Here is a 17,198-nt window from a genome sequence, read left to right as displayed (position 1 = left end):
GTGTGTGTGTGTGTGTGTGTGTGTGTGCCTGTGTTACCCTTGCCAAAGCTCATTTCTGATGTTGAACAACATGCGTGCACTGTCCTGTTGCATACTGAAAGGGGCAGTATTGCCCTGTTCTCTTCATTGTCCGATTCCTTTCAAGCAACACTGTTTAATCTTTCCCTCCCTCCCACTTTTTGCATCTGATCTTTTTCCAGCTTAAATGAAATGGATCTGATGTTAAGCCTCTGGCACTACAAGTACTTCCAGGCTGAGCATGCTGATTGATTTAGTGGCCACCAGGCTGTATCTTCAACTCTGGGCTAAATAACCATCTGGCAGTGGTTTGTTTCATTCAGCCCTAACTGTGCGTTCACACCGCCGCCGTCGAGAGCGTCAAAGTGGCCGGAAGTCATTCATTTTCAATGTGAGCCGGTAGCGTGCAGAAGCATGGTGCGTCTTGGCCGTTGAGGGCGTCGATGAGAGTTGAAAACAGCTCAACCTTATGGTAATGAGCTATGACGCGGTTCGGCGGCAACCAATCGGAACGTAGAAGTCCACCGCTTGAGAGGATTCCAGAGAACGCAGCCCTGTAAACTTTGGTCTACGTCAAAGCGCCAGAGCATCCACGAATCTTTCTACAGCATTGTTGGCAGGGCGGCCAGAGTGATTTTTGACGCTCTCGACGGCGGCGGTGTGAACGTACAGTAATGCTTCCCTTTTTCATTGCTTGTAACTTCTCAAAGAAATTCTTGCCCCATGTCTTTGCATATCACAAAGGAAGCTCTAAAGTGCCTAGTATCTTCACGTCACTAAGTCAATTTTTTTATTTGTTTTCTAAGCAGGTGTGCTCAGAGGAGACTTTGGATGAGATTCTCCAGAGATACCTACACTATAATGCCCATGCAGCAAGCTACACCTGGAAACACAATGGCGTGAACTTGGATATGAGCAAGACCCTAGGCGAAAACAACATCCCTGAAGAGGATGAGTTATACTGCGGAAGCATAGACTGCAACCTCTTCTCTTCTTCTATATGCCTGTATTTTAACGATGACCTAACCGAATTTTGACCATGAGAGGACAATGAATTAATGTGGACAATGAAGCTATATAATTCATTAAATATTACTATCTACTAAAAACAAATGTAGAATTCTATAGATTTAAGCCAAAAGCATGAACACGGCATCAACTATTCATGCGTTTAGTGTCTCGTTGATTTCTGTCTGTGCTCGTTGTCTTATTGCAGCTCGCTGAGCTCCATCCAATCAAATGCTGAGCAACAGAATAAAAATGATTGAATATGAATGCCAGCCTACACAATAAACCCCTGAACCATAAAGTCTGGTGGTTGCCATGGTAATAAGAGGAAATGCAGCATTGTAGGGCACATTGGGCTCTCAACCCTAATTAAGTAGCATTTTTTATGTGTATACATGAAGTATGCAGCTAACATTTAATTTCAATCCATACTTTTGGGTGCCATTATTTGCCAGCATGTACAGTATGTTTTGGCAAAACTTCCATTTGTCCATGTACAATTTACTTGATCCAACGATTGTCGTTGTGCCATGTGGGTACAAAAACAATTATAGCAGAATATTGTAGTTAACTTGTGATGTTGTGGAGTTGAAAAGTGATTTCACTCATTAGCTAAACAAAAAATTATTACCTTGTTATAATCATGAAGTATACTGTACCTTGGGCAGCTCTCAAAGTTCTTGCTTTGTTTTGTCTTCGCCATAAATAGTTAATTTTTAAGCAATGCAACATGATGTAAGTCTGGGCATGGCTGCTGCAGCTCTCCCCTACAGCCTCTCTCTCGCTCTCGCTCTCTTTTACAAAGGTGGGGGCCTTTAAAAATATTAAGGTGGCCATGTTTGTTAGATTTATGTGGCGCACGGCAGCGCACACTGAGCGCACGATGTTACTTACTGCAAAGCAGACTATTTCCAGGCAAGGCTGAGGGGATAGAAAGAACACAATAAACGATTTGAAATATAACTCGCAATGAGCTACACTGGTCCCCCTCTAGTGAAAATGTGATTATTTTTAAGGAGGGAGGGGAGACGAGAGAGAGAGAGAGAGAGACAGACTGCGAGAAAGGAGGGAGGGGGGACGTTCTGAAATAATATAGTCAGCCATTTTTATGTAAGGGGATTTTTTCTTATTGGGGGGGTGGGGGGAGGTTGTTAAAAAATAAATATAAGGGCGGCCATCTTTGTTTCTCTGCCTTGTAGTGTAAAATATTCTAAAACGCCCCCCACTTTTTGTGAGTCGATTTGAATATTACATAAATATCATAATTCGGAAGGGATACACTTTTAGATCTCGCGGAACTGGGTCACCGACGGGAATATAATGTCCTCTCTTCTCCGTTCTTGTGAGGAAGATGAGGGCACGGCGGTTAATTCCGAGGGAGGAGATTTTGATGAAGAAGAAGACGACGGAGACCTGGACGCAAGCGACATAAACTCGCCGGCGGCGCCTAGAGAAACTGCAGCGAGAGCCGCGCCAGGTACCGTACAGTCCGAGGCAGACACGGGAGCGCGCGTAGAGCAGAAAAATACATTGTAACGTAGTAACAAACGCCAATGTTACTAAAAGTGCGCATGGCGACATCTGCACTACTGCATACTTCATTCCGAATTCTCTAGAGCAGCCATCTGAAGTGTCCTTATACTTTCGTTTTCTGTGAGCATTTCGCCAAAGAGTTGAATAGAGTTTGGCCGAAGTTGACCGATCCCCCTCTCTCTGTTCCTCTGTTTCATTCATCTCGTCTGTCATATGATGGTGCCTTTTTATCTCCCACTGCGATCTGACAAAGGATCATTAAGCTCCACCATCGCGTTGTTGTTTGTTGTGAAGGTTACAGCTCTATAATAGATAAAGGGTGCCTGAATAATAATATTAATCCTCAAAGTTCAACGCTTTTATATAAACGCAGAACCGTTGCGGGTCACAAGAGGCGTGAGCGCTTGATTGAGGGTATTGTGACAGAATGTAAATAAACTTAACCCGACCCACTGTCGCCCTGTTCATGCAAGACATCTGTGACTGTTGATGCCGTCACCCTGCAACATGCCAGTCCGTACACTCATCGGCCCTGAGGGAAAGTATGTAAATAACACGGACAATTATTATGTATGCTTGTGACATAATCAACCGATAAACAAAACGTTTGTTTTTGAATCTTTGTTTAGTGCGAAATTTGTCTTTGGTTTGGTGGGACAAAGTTTGCAGAGTTTGTATACACTGTGCAATCATTCAAGTTTTGAGGCTGCGTACATATTTTACATTTTATGAGGAATGATGATCCATACATTAAGATTAAAAAATAAAGTGAAATCTAACTTTTTCAAACCTACACATGTCCTAAAAAGATCAGACAGTGTAAATTGATGGAAGTTATATTTGTTTGTGGTCATTTAGGACCCCATGAGCGCGTAACTGGTGTCTCCTGGATTCCCACAGCGCCCGTAAACCAATTAGCATGCGCGTCCTTTCTTCCCCTGGCGACCCTCATCTGCGGTTCATCTGGTGGTCTGCTCCCCAGGTGCACGAGTTCATGGCTGCGGATGCATCGGCTCGGCTCGGGGCCTCTCAGTCACCGAGCCCCAAGTGCAAGCTGCTGCCGCCCTTGGCTGCACGAGCTAGGGAAAATTCTGTCCGCCCGTGCTCTCGATGCGCAGCAGCAACAAAGAAACATAAAATCCAATTCATTAATCATAGCGCAATGGCGATAGCAACAAACGTGCGTTACGTGCAGCGATTCACACACCATGTGCTGATAACGTTATATGTTAAAGACAAAATATTCACATGCTTTATGGTCCCTGGTTATTCACGCTATAATAAGTGGATTACAAGTAGACATTTTCACCTTATCTGAACTTAAAAGACTGTTGTTGCTGTAGTCTGCAATGTACTCACATTGATGCAGTCCTATTGAATGGTTTTTTTGGATCTTATTTTGATAAGCACAGGAAAAACATTTTTACAGTGTGGTTATTCAGTCTGATACATAATTTGGAGATTTTTATAGTCTACAAAAATATTATTACATTGAATATGATGATATAGCTACATATAATGTGTTATACAGCGACAACATACCCATACAGACTGTACCAATTATGTATAATTATTTTAATAAAAAGCACAGTAGAAGTAAATACGGGCTGTTGTTACCTTAAAGAGCTATTTCTTTTTGACCCTTAGAACTTACTTTCCCCGGTCTAATACATTTAATACTATATTTAAATAATACGTTCAAGCTAAATAAAATAAAACCAGGTAATTTAGTTGGTACCACATTAAAAATAGGTTGCTTGAAAAACATATGTAGGTTTCATGATAATATGCAGTATAAATAGAACACATAAATATAAATTGCACCAGAATACAGTGAAAATTATTTTGACCATTTTTGTGAAAGATGAAATGGCATACCACATAAAACTATTCTGTAATAGTTTAATTCTTTAATAGTACTACCTTAAAATACTTTAATTTCTTCTGCTTGCACAGTGACCTAACATTCTCTGTTTTTGGAGTACTGCATACATTATTTATCGTCGTTTTAAAGTAAATCGCCCAGTAAGCTTTTCATATGAGCTGTAGCTGTCCTAATTAGGTCATCTCCATAATCATGTTTGGAAGATTAATTAATTAAATCTTGCCGCTTTGCTGAAGTCAAAAGTGAAATGAGTTTTACTTTCTGTGAGATGTCTCTGCACCCCCATGATGTTCTGCAGTGTTGCTGCTCTTCAATATTTGTAGTGAGAAATTACACCTCAAAGGGTTTGGATAAAATTATGATAACATTCTTTTTATTATTTCTCCCAATTTTCCATTACCCACTATTCTCTCATTTAGATGATGGAGACGATGTCTGTGGCATATCAGACAGGGACAGTCTGGGAAAAAAGAAACGAGGCCCCAAGAAAAAGAAAGAAACAAAGAAGAAAGACAAAGAGAAGGAAGGCAAGATGGCCAAAGCGAGAAAGCGCAAAAAAATTGTACGTGGCTGTTGCTACCCTTTGAATTAATGCAATTTCCAAATACTTAAAAAGTCAGATGTAATGTTTCTGCACTCTTTCTCAGGAGAGTGACATAGAAAGAGACTCAGAGGTTGACTATGGCGTGAACTCTGACAGTGCTGCCAGCGATTATGGAGGAGAGAAGAAAAAGAAGAAGAAACACAAGGACAAAAAAGAGAAGAAAACCAAGAAAAAGAAGAAGGACGATGAGGACAGCACACATGAAGAGACCACAAAGGTACAGTAAGGCTGTACTTCACAGATCTCAGTTGTTTTCAGTGTATAAATGACCTAAATATTTCTTAAGTTTAACCTAAAAACCTGTTATATACAATGTGTTTTCTTTATTTGCATGTTTTTGTGCTGTTCAATATAATGTGCTTTCACTTATGTTTTCCATGATACAAATGCATCATTGAGGGCAATGTGCTATTCAGCTTTGCTCAACATCACATGATTGCTCATCACATGAACACGGCTGAGAAATAACACTTACAGACCTCAACAGTTGGTACATAAAACATTACAAGTGCAACAATTAACAATCTTTTTAAATAAAAACAATACATGCTGACATCACAGGACGTTACTAAATACTGTATGACTGACACAGTGTATATGTACAGTGTTATTATGTGTACAGACAGAGCTTAAATTTCGTTGTACAGCTGTATGATGACAATAAAACTATTAAACTATATAAAACTATAACTACTGTTGAATGCTTCAATCTGATTGGTTGACAAACATTCAGTTAAATGCACACCTATGAAGGTGTTCCAGGTCTGCTGACCGCATTACTGTTCCATATCACTTCGCCAAGTTTGAACAACAGACAGGTATAGAGCTTGTTAATCGACGTGACTCCACGTTGAATGTTGCGCCATCTTGGGAGGATGGCTGTTAGTGCTTTCAATGCAGTGTTTTGTTTTTCTTGTTTGATTAGTAAATATAACTATGGTAGGTCGATCGTGCTGTGTTAAAAAATTCCAATAGCATTACGCAGAGTCGTTCAGGAAAAGCCCGTGGTAATTTCACTTTCGATTTCTCAAACTAAACAAGTAACGGTACATATTTAAACAATAATTGCAGTGGAGTATTATCCTCCCAAGATGGCGGCGTCACCGCAATATAGGGCGTGATGTCTGCTTCACATTCTCTATAGTGTAGCCTACAGGCCATCACCGCACACAGCACCCTGCTCTTGATCTGACGTTTATAATGTCAAACTTTACTGTTAATAGAAACGTGTGCAGTTTCGTTTCAATAAACAAAGCATTTCAAAAACAAGAAATACATATACTGAAATCGAATAAATAAAATAACTAAATAGAAAAACAAAATGCATTAATAAACACTGATAGCCTACTGGTTCGTTTTCCTCTTCAAGCTGCTTATAACTGATAACAAATATATTTTGATAGACCTACTCTTTCAAATGTTTGCGTGATTTTTTTACTGCTGAAGATAGAAACAATACGAGGAATACATAATTTCACTGTAATAATAATAATAATCACTGGCTTTTCTGTCACATTACCGCAAACACGCAGGTGTGCGCGCGATATCTCGCTCTCTCACTCACTCACTTACACCCACCACGTGGCTCAAGCTTCGCAGTCCGTTCGCTCTAAATGAGATGCGCAAGAAAGTAGTCCTACCATCAACAGTATTTTAAAGACGATAACATGCCAAACATTGAAATTAAACATTTGAACAGTGTCTTGTGGTAAGGTAACCGTGGTATAAGCGGAATAATAGACGGCCCGTCGTCAATTATTCATATTCTATTCTATTCTATTCTATTCTATTCTATTCTAATCTAGTCTAGTCTATTCTATTCTATTCTAATGAAACCTTCAAACTGTCAAACAACACAACGAGTTTATTCATTCTTTCCCTAGCAAGATGCAAGGTGTTAGCAGGAAAACAAGCCACACACACATTTACAAACACATCATCATCAGAGGTTCCGTTTTTACTTGCACCCAGAACTTAAGTAATAAAAAAGTCATGGTCTTTCTAGCTGCTGTCTGTGAAAATATTGTCTGTGCGTTTGCTGCGCTGCGCACATAATTACTGATCCAGTGATTGAATTTACAGCCCAGATGTGCCCAGATGTTTATCATCCATTTATATTGTGACCGCTGTGTGATGAATTCTCTCTTACAGCCAATAGAGCTGAAGACATCGGCCCAGCTGGCTAAAGAATGGGGTCTAGAAAATGTTGATCACACATTCACAGAGGAGGATTATAGAACACTAACCAACTACAAAGCCTTCAGCCAGTTCATGAGGTACTGACCTGCAGCAGAGTTTTATTAGTCTCTAAATTAAATTCACTTTTTCTGTATAGTTTCTACAAAGGCTTCACATGTGGCATTAGGGAGGTGATTGTAGTTTTGTCCCGTTTTTGTAGATAAGCTGTGAAGTAGTTACAAACTGTAATTGCATTAGATGACCATGTTACTGTATTTGTTCATATTTATTTAACAAAACCATCTTATACATTCACAGACCGATGATTGCTAAGAAGAACCCTAAAATCCCCATGTCTAAGATGATGACCATTCTGGGGGCCAAATGGCGGGAGTTTAGCTCTAATAACCCATTTAAAGGTTCGGCAGCAGCCGTCGCTGCCGCTGCTGCTGCCGCCGCCGCAGCCGTTGCAGAGCAGGTCTCCGCAGCAATAGCATCCCCTGAACCTCCTCCTCAGCCACCACCACTTCGCAAGGCCAAGACCAAAGAGGGAAAAGGTGAGGGTCAGGCTGGGTGGGCAGTTGTGAGAGTTTACAATCCTACAGGCAATAATGCCATGTATTCTGTTATTTATAATGTTTCCTCATTTTCCCAAATGAGTTCCCATTTCTTTCCCACGTCTCCCATGTATATTCTGTAAAGTTGCTTTGCAGGAACACAAAATTGTGAAATACATTTGAGTTGAATTTCAGGACAGGATTTGTACAGATTTATCACTTTCTAAAGACATGGTAGATGACAAAAATAATGGTAATTTAGTGTCAATTCAATATAAAAAAAAGATGTAAAAATGAAGTTTTTCAACGGTATCGTGTTCTTTATATAAATCAAGCAAAAATATTAACACAAAAAAGAGGAAAGCGCTCCCTGCCCTTCATTTATTTACTGTTCATGCTTACTGACTATCTACTTGCCTGTTGTGTAGTGTTCTGTTTGTAATCTTTCCTCATTCATTTCGATAGGCCCTGGCTTCAAAAAACGCAGTAAAAGTCCTCGTGTCTCCGACAAGAAGAAGCCCAAACCTAAGAAAATGGCTCCTCTCCGCATCAAACTGGGCGCATTGGGCAACAAGAGGAAGAAGAGCAGCTCGGTGAGATGAAGCATTTGTGTGTAATGCACGCACGCGAGAATGTGTGTGTGGTTTAGTGACTGTGTTTCATTGTGCATGGTTGTAATGCAGAGCGAGGAGGTGGACGATGACGATTCTGAACAGGAGAACTCCAGCGTTCACAGTTCCTCAGTGCGCTCTGACAGCTCGGGACGGGTGAAGAAGAACAAGAGGGGTCGTCCTGCCAAGAAGAAGAAAAAAGGTGAGAATATTCTTTCTTATCATTGTATTGGATCTGTGTCTACAAGAACTGTATCGATTTAAAATAAATTTGGCCGTGTTGGTAGGAACTTACTCTCTGTCTCTCTATGTCAGTGCTAGGAGATGAGGATGCTGATGGCTATGAGACGGACCATCAGGACTACTGCGAGGTATGTCAGCAGGGAGGGGAGATCATTCTGTGTGACACCTGTCCTCGAGCGTACCACCTGGTGTGCCTGGAGCCTGAGCTGGAAAAAGCCCCCGAGGGCAAGTGGAGCTGTCCTCACTGTGTGAGTCTTTCCAAACCTACTATGTTTCAGAATAACAGATTGATTTTAAAATGACGGGCTAAATTAAACAAGAAGTGTTCTGAGTGTGATGAAACCGGATGTTTTTCAGGAGAAAGAAGGGATCCAGTGGGAGGCAAAGGAGGAAGACTTTGAGGACTTTGAGGAGGAATGTGATGATGTCAGAGATGTGGAGGTGGGGCTGGGTGGAGAGGAAGAGGAGGATGATCACATGGAGTTCTGTCGCGTTTGTAAAGATGGAGGAGAGCTCCTGTGCTGTGACTCCTGTCCGTCGTCCTATCACATTCACTGCCTTAACCCGCCACTGCCGGAAATCCCTAATGGAGAGTGGTTGTGTCCACGCTGCACTGTGAATAATTCTCGATCAACAGAACTGGTTTCATGTGTTACTGTGCATATATACTGTATGTGGAATTGAATTTTGATTTTGGAATTGAATTTAATAATGTGTTTCTCCTCTGTTGTTTGTATATCAGTGTCCAACAATCAAAGGACGAGTGCAAAAAATTCTCCACTGGCAATGGGGTGAACCCCCACCTCCAGTTCCTGTCCCACCACCCCCAGACGCACCACCTGATGCCCCGCCCCCTCCACCTATGACGGGCCGTCCAGAAAGAGAGTTTTTCGTAAAGCTAGCAGGACAGTCTTATTGGCACTGTACCTGGATTACAGAGCTACAGGTGAGACAGTTGTGACATACAAGATGACACACAAGAAGATGGTGCCTGAGACTTATCATTCTTCTGTCTCTCAGCTCGAGATCTTTCACTCTGTGATGTTCCGGAACTATCAGAGGAAAACAGACATGGATGAGCCGCCCAGTCTAGACTATGGCTCTGGAGGAGAGGAGGATTCTGGGAAGAGTGAGAAGCGGAGGGCCAAAGACCCTCAATATGCCATCCTGGAAGAGAAATATTATCGCTATGGAATCAAACCTGAATGGATGATGGTGCACAGAATAATCAATCACAGGTGTATTTGTGTTCTGTGTGTTAAGTTACCATATTATACTTTTCACTTTCAGCATATTAAAGTGTGTGTGTCTGTTTGTATGTGTACGCAGCGTGGATAAAAAGGGGAACTACCACTATCTAGTTAAATGGAGAGATCTGACCTATGACCAGTGCACTTGGGAGAGAGACGATCTGGACATCCCTGAATTTGGTGCATACAAAGCTGCTTACTGGAGACACAGGTGCTGTCATACATATATACTTTGTATATCAGCTGTCACAATGCTTTGTTTCCTCAGAGAATTTTATTTTAAAATATTAGCAAAAAATGAAAACGACGTTAAAGAATCGTATATGTACACTTGTGTTCTTTTGTGTCGCTTATGAGGTGTAGGCAATAGTTTATACAACGACCCTGTGCTTCATTCTCTATGCAACTATAGGAATTTTTATGCAACTTCAGATTTTCTATGAAATTTAAGATCTGTAATGTTCAAGACTGGCAGTAGCTCCAGCGTTGCAATCTGTCTGCACATGGTACTTATAAGTCAGTACGTAACAGGGCAATGCTGAGGTCTGCAGCATAGCTTTATGATAATGAAAAACCTTCTAGTCAGTTAATCTATTGAGATTTTATTTAGTTGTAATGAGATTTATGATAATGGGACTTCAAGCCTCCCTCTGGACATTGTCTTAAAATAGCGAAAAATGCACCCCTATGTAAAAAATGTAACGTAGTAAGCTTCAATACAGAATTTGTGATTCTTAATGAAACTAGAGATTTCTCTTTGCATTTTAAGAACTGTAATCTTCAGCACACACAACAGCTCCAGTAGCGCAATCGTTCAGCTCGGTGTACTTATAAGCCATTACGTAGCACGGCGATGCCGAGGTTATGAGTTCGAGACTCACCTAGAGCAAATGTTTATGATAATGGAGAACTTTATACACTGTCAAACGTTAATCTAGTAACATTCAATCCAGCGATAATGACACTTCGAGCTTCCCTTTGGACATTGTCTTGAGATAGCGAAAAGCACACCACTATGTCTAAATTTTGCGTACTATCCTTTACTCCAGTTTGACAGAAGTTAAATTAAGATCTGCAATCGTCAATATGTGAAACAGCTCTAGTGGCGCAATTGGTCAGCGCACGGTGCTTATAAGGCAGTACGTAGCAGGGCAATGCCGAGGTTGTGAGTTCGAGCCTCACCTGGAGCAAATGTTTATGATAATGGAGAACTTTATACACTATCAAACGTTAATGTAGTAAAATTCAATCCAGCGATAGTGAAACTTCGAGCTTCCATTTGCACATTGTTTTGAGATATCGAAAAGCACACTACTATGTCAAAATTTAGCATACTAATCTTTAATCAGTTAGTCAGAAGTTAAGTTAAAATCTGTAATCTTTAGTGCATGCAACATCTCCAGTGGCGCAATCGTTCAGCGTGCAGTGCTTATAAGGAGTTACGTAGCAGGGCAATGTTGAGGTTGTGAGTTCGAGACTCACCTGCAGCAACTGTTTATGATAATGGAGAACTTTATACACTTTCAAAAGTTAATCTAGTAATGTTCAATCCAGCGATAATGACACTGTGAGCTTCCTTTTGGACATTGTCTTGAGATAGCGTAAAGCACACCACTATGTCAAAATTTAGCATACTAACCTTTAATCCAGTTAGACAGAAGTTATGTTAAAATATGTAATCTTCAATGCATAGAACAGCTCCAATGGTGCAATCGGTCAGTGCACAGTACTTATAAGGCAGTACATTGCAAGGCTATGCCGAGGTTGTGAGTTCGAGCCTCACCTGGAGCAAATGTTTATGATAATGGAGAACTTTATACACTATCAAACGTTAATGTAGTAAGATTCAATCCAGCGATAGTGACACACCGAGCTTCCATTTGCACATTGTTTTGAGATATTGAAAAGCACACCACTATGTCAAAATTTAGCATACTAACCTTTAATCCAGTTAGTTAGAAGTTAAATTAAAATCTGTAATCTTCAGTGCAGGCAACAGCTCCAGTGGCGCAATTGGTCAGCGCGCGGTACTTATAAGCCAGTACATAGCAGGGCTATGCCGAGGTTGTGAGTTCGAGCCTCACCTGGAGCAAATGTTTACGATAATGGAGAACTTTATACACTATCAAACGTTAATCTAGTAAAATTCAATCCAGTGATAGTGACACATCGAGCTTCCATTTGCACATTGTTTTGAGATATTGAAAAGCACACCACTATGTCAAAATTTAGCATACTAACCTTTAATCCAGTTAGTCGGAAATTAAATTATGATCTGCAATCTTCAGTATGTGAAACAGCTCCAATCGTGCAATCGGTCAGAGCACGGTACTTTTAAGGCAGTACATAACAGGACAATGCCGAGGTTGTGAGTTCGAGCCTCACCTGGAGCAAATGTTTATGATAATGGAGAGCTTTATACACTTTCAAACGTTAATCTAGTAACATTCAATCCAGCGATAATGACATTTCGAGCTTCCCTTTGGACATTGTCTTGAGATAGCGAAAAGCACACCACTGTCAAAATTTAGCATACTAACCTTTAATCCAGTTAGAAGTTATGTTAAAATCTGTAATCTTCAATGCACAGAACAGCTCCAGTGGTGCAATCGGTCAGCGCGCGGTACTTATAAGGCAGTACGTAGCAGGGCAATGCCGAGGTGGTGAGATCGAGTCTCACCTGGAGCAAATGTTTATGATAATGGAGAACTTTATACACTATCAAACGTTGTACTTATAAGTACGTAGCAGGGCAATGCCGAGGTTGTGAGTTTGAGACTCACGTGGAGCAAATGTTTATGATAATGGAGAACTTTGTACACTTTCAAACGTTAATCTAGTAACATTCAATCCAGCGATAATGACACTTCGAGTTTCTCTTTGGACATTGTTATGAGATATCGAAAAGCACACCACTATGTCAAAATTTAGCATACTAACCTTTAATCCAGTTTGACAGAAGTTAAATTAAGATCTGCAATCGTCAGTATGTGAAACAGCTCCAGTGGTGCAATCGGTCAGCGCGCGGTACTTATAAGGCGGTGCGTAGCATGGCAATGCTGAGGTTGTGCATTCGAGTCTCACCTGGAGCATAGCTTTATTATAATGAAAGACTTTCTACACAGTCATTTTATCTGGTAAATTTAAATCCAGTGATAATGAGACTATCCCTCTGGACATTGTCTTGAGATAGCGAGAAATTCACCACTGTCACAATTTAACATAGTAAGCTTCAATCCATTTAGACCGACCTTGTTATTCTCTTTGCAACTTCACACAACGGCTCCAGTGGGGCAATCGGTCAGTGTGCTGTACTTATAAGCAGTGTTGGGTGTAACTAGTTACTAAGTAATTAGTTACTGTGATTTCATTATTTTTCCCTTGAAAAAGTAAAGTAAGGGATTACTCAAATTTTTCTGTAATTGAATTACAGTTACTTCTGATGTAATTAAAGTAAATACTGTGTGTAATACAGTATATGTGTGTGCAAGTCTAACTTTAAAATGCATGCTTTAAAGGTGTCATGAACTTGCCTTTTTTATTGTTTTATACTGTTGTATGGGGTCTACTTATGACGTTCGCATGGTTTTTACATTGAAAAACATCAAAATCAATAAGTAATAGGCTATTTTCTACCCGGGTTTTGAGGCCAGCTTGACAAACACTCAGCTTTAAAGGGCGTGCCTCACTAAGCGGGTTTCCATCACTCTGGTTTTATTCGCATTTTGAAGTTTCGCATCAGAAACGAGTGATGGAAACGCCAAATTTCGAATTAATAACCCTTAATTCGCAAAAAGTTTTTACGCTCGCTTGAGGTGGTTTTTCACTTTTGCGAAAAGGGTTAATGCGAATAATGACAGATGGAAACGCATTTGCCGAATAAATTCCTCCAAAATAAAGTCACGTAATTGCACTCTGAGACGGCGTAATCTGACTAAACAGAGAACTGATCTTGTTACACAGCATCAGAAATGTTGTTATGGTCATTCTTAAATGCCTGAGCAAAGTCATCAATATTTCTGTAATTGCCTCTTAGAACTGTCACGACTGTGTTTCCCAAACAGCAGGCATCCACAAAAGCACTGCATTTATTGTGTTTCGTAATCGTCTGCTTGCGCAAGTATTATTCTATATGAAAATCATTATATTCAGTGGCTTCTCTTACTTTTCTTACTGATATTTAGTGCCAGTTTATTAGGCAGTGACGGTTGACTATTTGGATGGAAACGGTGCTTATTCGAAAATGTTTTATGCGATATTCCAATTTTGCGCATAAGCTAAATTCGCAACTTTGGATGGAAACCCGGCTATTGAAGTCTCTCCGCAAATCCAGCGTCGACCTGGGCCTTGTTCACAAAGGAATCTGCGGTGAAATGAAGCGAACAAACGCTCAATGTTTTACCCACGTTAGCTGGAACGTCTTTAAAAATAAACTTCAACCACGCATTACTAATGTCGGAATCTGAAGGAAGGTTATGCAGCGACTGTGTTCTTCCACAACCAGGCACTGCACAATATTTTGAGATCTTTAACGACATGTTTATTGCTTGCTGGCTCTATCTGGTTCCGCGTAATTTGTGTGAATCAGAACTGTCATGCGCGAACCAGTGGGCGGGGCTAGAGAAGTAGTCGTTGATATTCTTTTGTGGAGGCGGAGTTCAACCTATCTATGACATAGATAGGTGCATTCCAGGACCTGGCGTTCGCTGGCCCTGGTGTCAATAAAAATTGTAATTTCAGTAACAAGGGTGTTTTCAGTTATGACACTAACAGGATGTCCGCTTGAATATGATTACCTCCTATATAACAAAAGCTTGGATTAAAATTGATGTCTTAATCCATGACACCTTTAATGTGTCTTCACATTTGTAATACTTTGGTCAGTTAATAAGAATACATTATGTAGTTTCAAATATTTATTTGAATGAATTAAAAGAGTCGTTTCATGTCTATCCTTGAATCACTTACCTAATCAAGGTAAGATATAGAAAGTAATTAGTAATAAGTAATTAAATACATTTTGGATGAGTCATTTGTACAGTAATCTACTGTAATTACACTATTGAATATGTAATTAGTAACTAGTAATTAAGTACGTTGCAGGGGAATGCTGAGGTTGTGAGTTCGAGCATCATCTGGAGCAAACGTTTACGATGATGAGAAACGTTCTACTAAGTCATTTATTGTAGTAAAATTCAATCCAGTGATAATGAGAGTAGCGATAATGAGAGTTACGATAATGAGACTTTGGGCATTGTCTTAAGATAGTGATAAAAGCAGCACTATGTAAAAATTTCACATAGTAAGCTTCAATCCAGTAAAATGTAATTTCTGATTCTCTTTGCAACTAAAGGATTCTCTATGCAATTTAAGATGTGTAATCTTCAACATTAGCAACTGCTCCAGTGGTGCAATCGGGCAGTGCGTTTTCTTATAAGGCAGCACATAACAGGGCAATGTTGAGGTTGTGAGTTCGAGACTCACCTGGAGCAAATGTTTATAGTATTGAATCCGGGTGTGAATCGGACAGTTCATCACGATGCAATATCGATTTTTGAGATGCGATATTTGCAGATACCTCGGAATGTTTTGCCATACGATTACCATTCGATTCTATTAATTTAATCGATATTGTGATATTACTCACCTAGTTTACACAAGCAGTTACATTTTTTATAACCAAAATATATAAGATGAACACTTTTAACAAACTAAAAAATTCAACCATGTCAAAAGTTGATCTAGTAAGATTAAATTCAGTGAAGGTATGGGAACAGTGGTTCTGATGGTGCAATCATTGAGTGAGTCTTTCTTGTAAGGCAGTACATAGCTGAGAGTTCAAGCCTCCCCTGGGGTGTTGTATCAAGATGATAAGAGGGAAATGTATTATTTAATGTAGAATGGCCATGCTCCTCTTGATACAACAAAAGTGAATCTTAAGCAGAATGCTGAATGCAATAACATAAAAACACAATCTTATTTACTAATTTATTTATTTACTTAATCTTATTTACTAATAGGTGCTTTAATGTGCACAATTTTTTGTTTAGTAGTTCAATGCAATTACTTGTTTCCATAATACATGTCCACCATGTATTATGCCATGCATTAGTCATTACAGAGATATCTAATAATAATATGTATTTAAAGGAGTCATATTGCACGGCTAAAACAAATATTATTGATTGTTTTAGATGTAACTCAATGTGTAAACACCATTTAAAGTTTAAAAAACGTTGTATTTTCCACATACCGTGCATGTTTGTATCCCCTCTTTGCCCCGCCTCTCTGAAACGCGCTGATTTTTTACAAAGCTCATCGCTCTGAAAAGCGAGGTGTGCTATGATTGGCCAGTTCACCAGTGCGTAGTGATTGGTCAAATACTGCAAGCATTTCATGGAAATGTAACGCCTCTTACCATATTCGGAACATCAGGTTCCAAAGCAATTGTACTGACAGACGATACAATGAGATTTACAATTACGCCCACATTAACTACGTGTAGATTTGGGCGGTCTTAGTCAAATCATGTTACGAATTTACGTAGATTCGCCAGGGTGTGGTTACACGAGGCGTTTCAGGCAAGTCTGCTTGAGCATTCGCTTTTAGATAGAATGCATCTTTTGTTCCCACACTTTCATTTGTGCAATTTTACGTGTCTAATACATGCATGGGCAACTTATAACACACCAAAAACACAGAAAAACCCATATGACCCCTTTAAAGGTATCAGTTTTTGTTTTATTTTATAAAAAATAAAAAGGGTAAAAATAATATATTATATTGTGAGATGTGCATGGAAATGTTCATATTAACTTTTTGTCCTCACAGGGAGGAAGTGATGAAGGAAGACCCAGAAAAACAGAGGAAGATGAGGAGGAGAGAGGAGAATGATGAAGCTCCAGGCACACCAGTTAATGATGTGAGGGTTCATTTTTTCCTGTCTTTAATACTATTCCTTCATTCTGTGTATTCATCGCCTAAACTATAGGTTTCTCAAACTGTCTCAGCTAACTGTCAAAGTTCTTAGGTGACATGTAGGTCTTTTCTTTTCTTCTCTTTCTTCCTCTGTTCCTCCAGCCGACTATTAAATATGAGGAGCAGCCAGACTTTGTGACAGAAACAGGAGGAACGCTGCACCTGTATCAGCTGGAGGGTCTGAACTGGCTACGCTTTTCCTGGGCTCAAGGCACAGACACCATCCTGGCTGATGAAATGGGTTTGGGCAAGACCATCCAGACCATCGTCTTTCTCTATTCACTGTTTAAAGAGGTCTGTATTTGTCTGTGCTGACCTGTTCTTTAAATCACT

At 40.0% G+C, this 17,198-nt stretch overlaps 2 protein-coding genes and 3 non-coding genes across 6 annotated transcripts in view; all 5 read left to right on the top strand.

The window, feature by feature from the left end:
* Positions 1-1,308, top strand: part of LOC130558941 (cytochrome b5 domain-containing protein 1) — a 2,355-nt gene extending 1,047 nt beyond the window's left edge. The window contains exon 4 of the mRNA XM_057341690.1: positions 828-1,308. Coding sequence (XP_057197673.1) covers positions 828-1,055 — 228 coding nt within the window. The 3' untranslated portion in view covers positions 1,056-1,308. The remainder of the gene's footprint in view (positions 1-827) is intronic.
* Positions 1,309-2,140: 832 nt separating this feature from the next.
* The window catches only part of chd3 (chromodomain helicase DNA binding protein 3), a 50,202-nt gene continuing 35,144 nt past the window's right edge, over positions 2,141-17,198 (top strand). For both annotated transcript variants that reach the window (XM_057339828.1, XM_057331835.1), the window contains exons 1-14: positions 2,141-2,503; positions 4,864-5,006; positions 5,092-5,265; positions 7,200-7,324; positions 7,545-7,783; positions 8,249-8,376; positions 8,467-8,596; positions 8,710-8,885; positions 8,995-9,252; positions 9,380-9,583; positions 9,658-9,875; positions 9,967-10,098; positions 16,719-16,809; positions 16,968-17,159. In XM_057339828.1, coding sequence (XP_057195811.1) covers positions 2,347-2,503; positions 4,864-5,006; positions 5,092-5,265; positions 7,200-7,324; positions 7,545-7,783; positions 8,249-8,376; positions 8,467-8,596; positions 8,710-8,885; positions 8,995-9,252; positions 9,380-9,583; positions 9,658-9,875; positions 9,967-10,098; positions 16,719-16,809; positions 16,968-17,159 — 2,367 coding nt within the window. In that variant the 5' untranslated portion in view covers positions 2,141-2,346. The remainder of the gene's footprint in view (positions 2,504-4,863; positions 5,007-5,091; positions 5,266-7,199; positions 7,325-7,544; positions 7,784-8,248; positions 8,377-8,466; positions 8,597-8,709; positions 8,886-8,994; positions 9,253-9,379; positions 9,584-9,657; positions 9,876-9,966; positions 10,099-16,718; positions 16,810-16,967; positions 17,160-17,198) is intronic.
* Positions 10,984-11,077, top strand: trnai-uau (transfer RNA isoleucine (anticodon UAU)). The gene is made up of 2 exons: positions 10,984-11,021; positions 11,042-11,077. It is a non-coding gene; the product is annotated as a tRNA-Ile (tRNA).
* On the top strand, positions 11,886-11,979 carry trnai-uau (transfer RNA isoleucine (anticodon UAU)). The gene is made up of 2 exons: positions 11,886-11,923; positions 11,944-11,979. It is a non-coding gene; the product is annotated as a tRNA-Ile (tRNA).
* trnai-uau (transfer RNA isoleucine (anticodon UAU)) lies at positions 12,482-12,575 on the top strand. Its single transcript has 2 exons — positions 12,482-12,519; positions 12,540-12,575. It is a non-coding gene; the product is annotated as a tRNA-Ile (tRNA).

The sequence above is a fragment of the Triplophysa rosa genome, linkage group LG1 (assembly GCF_024868665.1).
Source record: "Triplophysa rosa linkage group LG1, Trosa_1v2, whole genome shotgun sequence".
In the NCBI taxonomy this organism is placed as follows: domain Eukaryota; kingdom Metazoa; phylum Chordata; class Actinopteri; order Cypriniformes; family Nemacheilidae; genus Triplophysa; species Triplophysa rosa.
The sequence above is the reverse complement of the archived record's forward strand: the minus strand, read 5'-3'. Positions and strand labels throughout refer to the sequence as shown.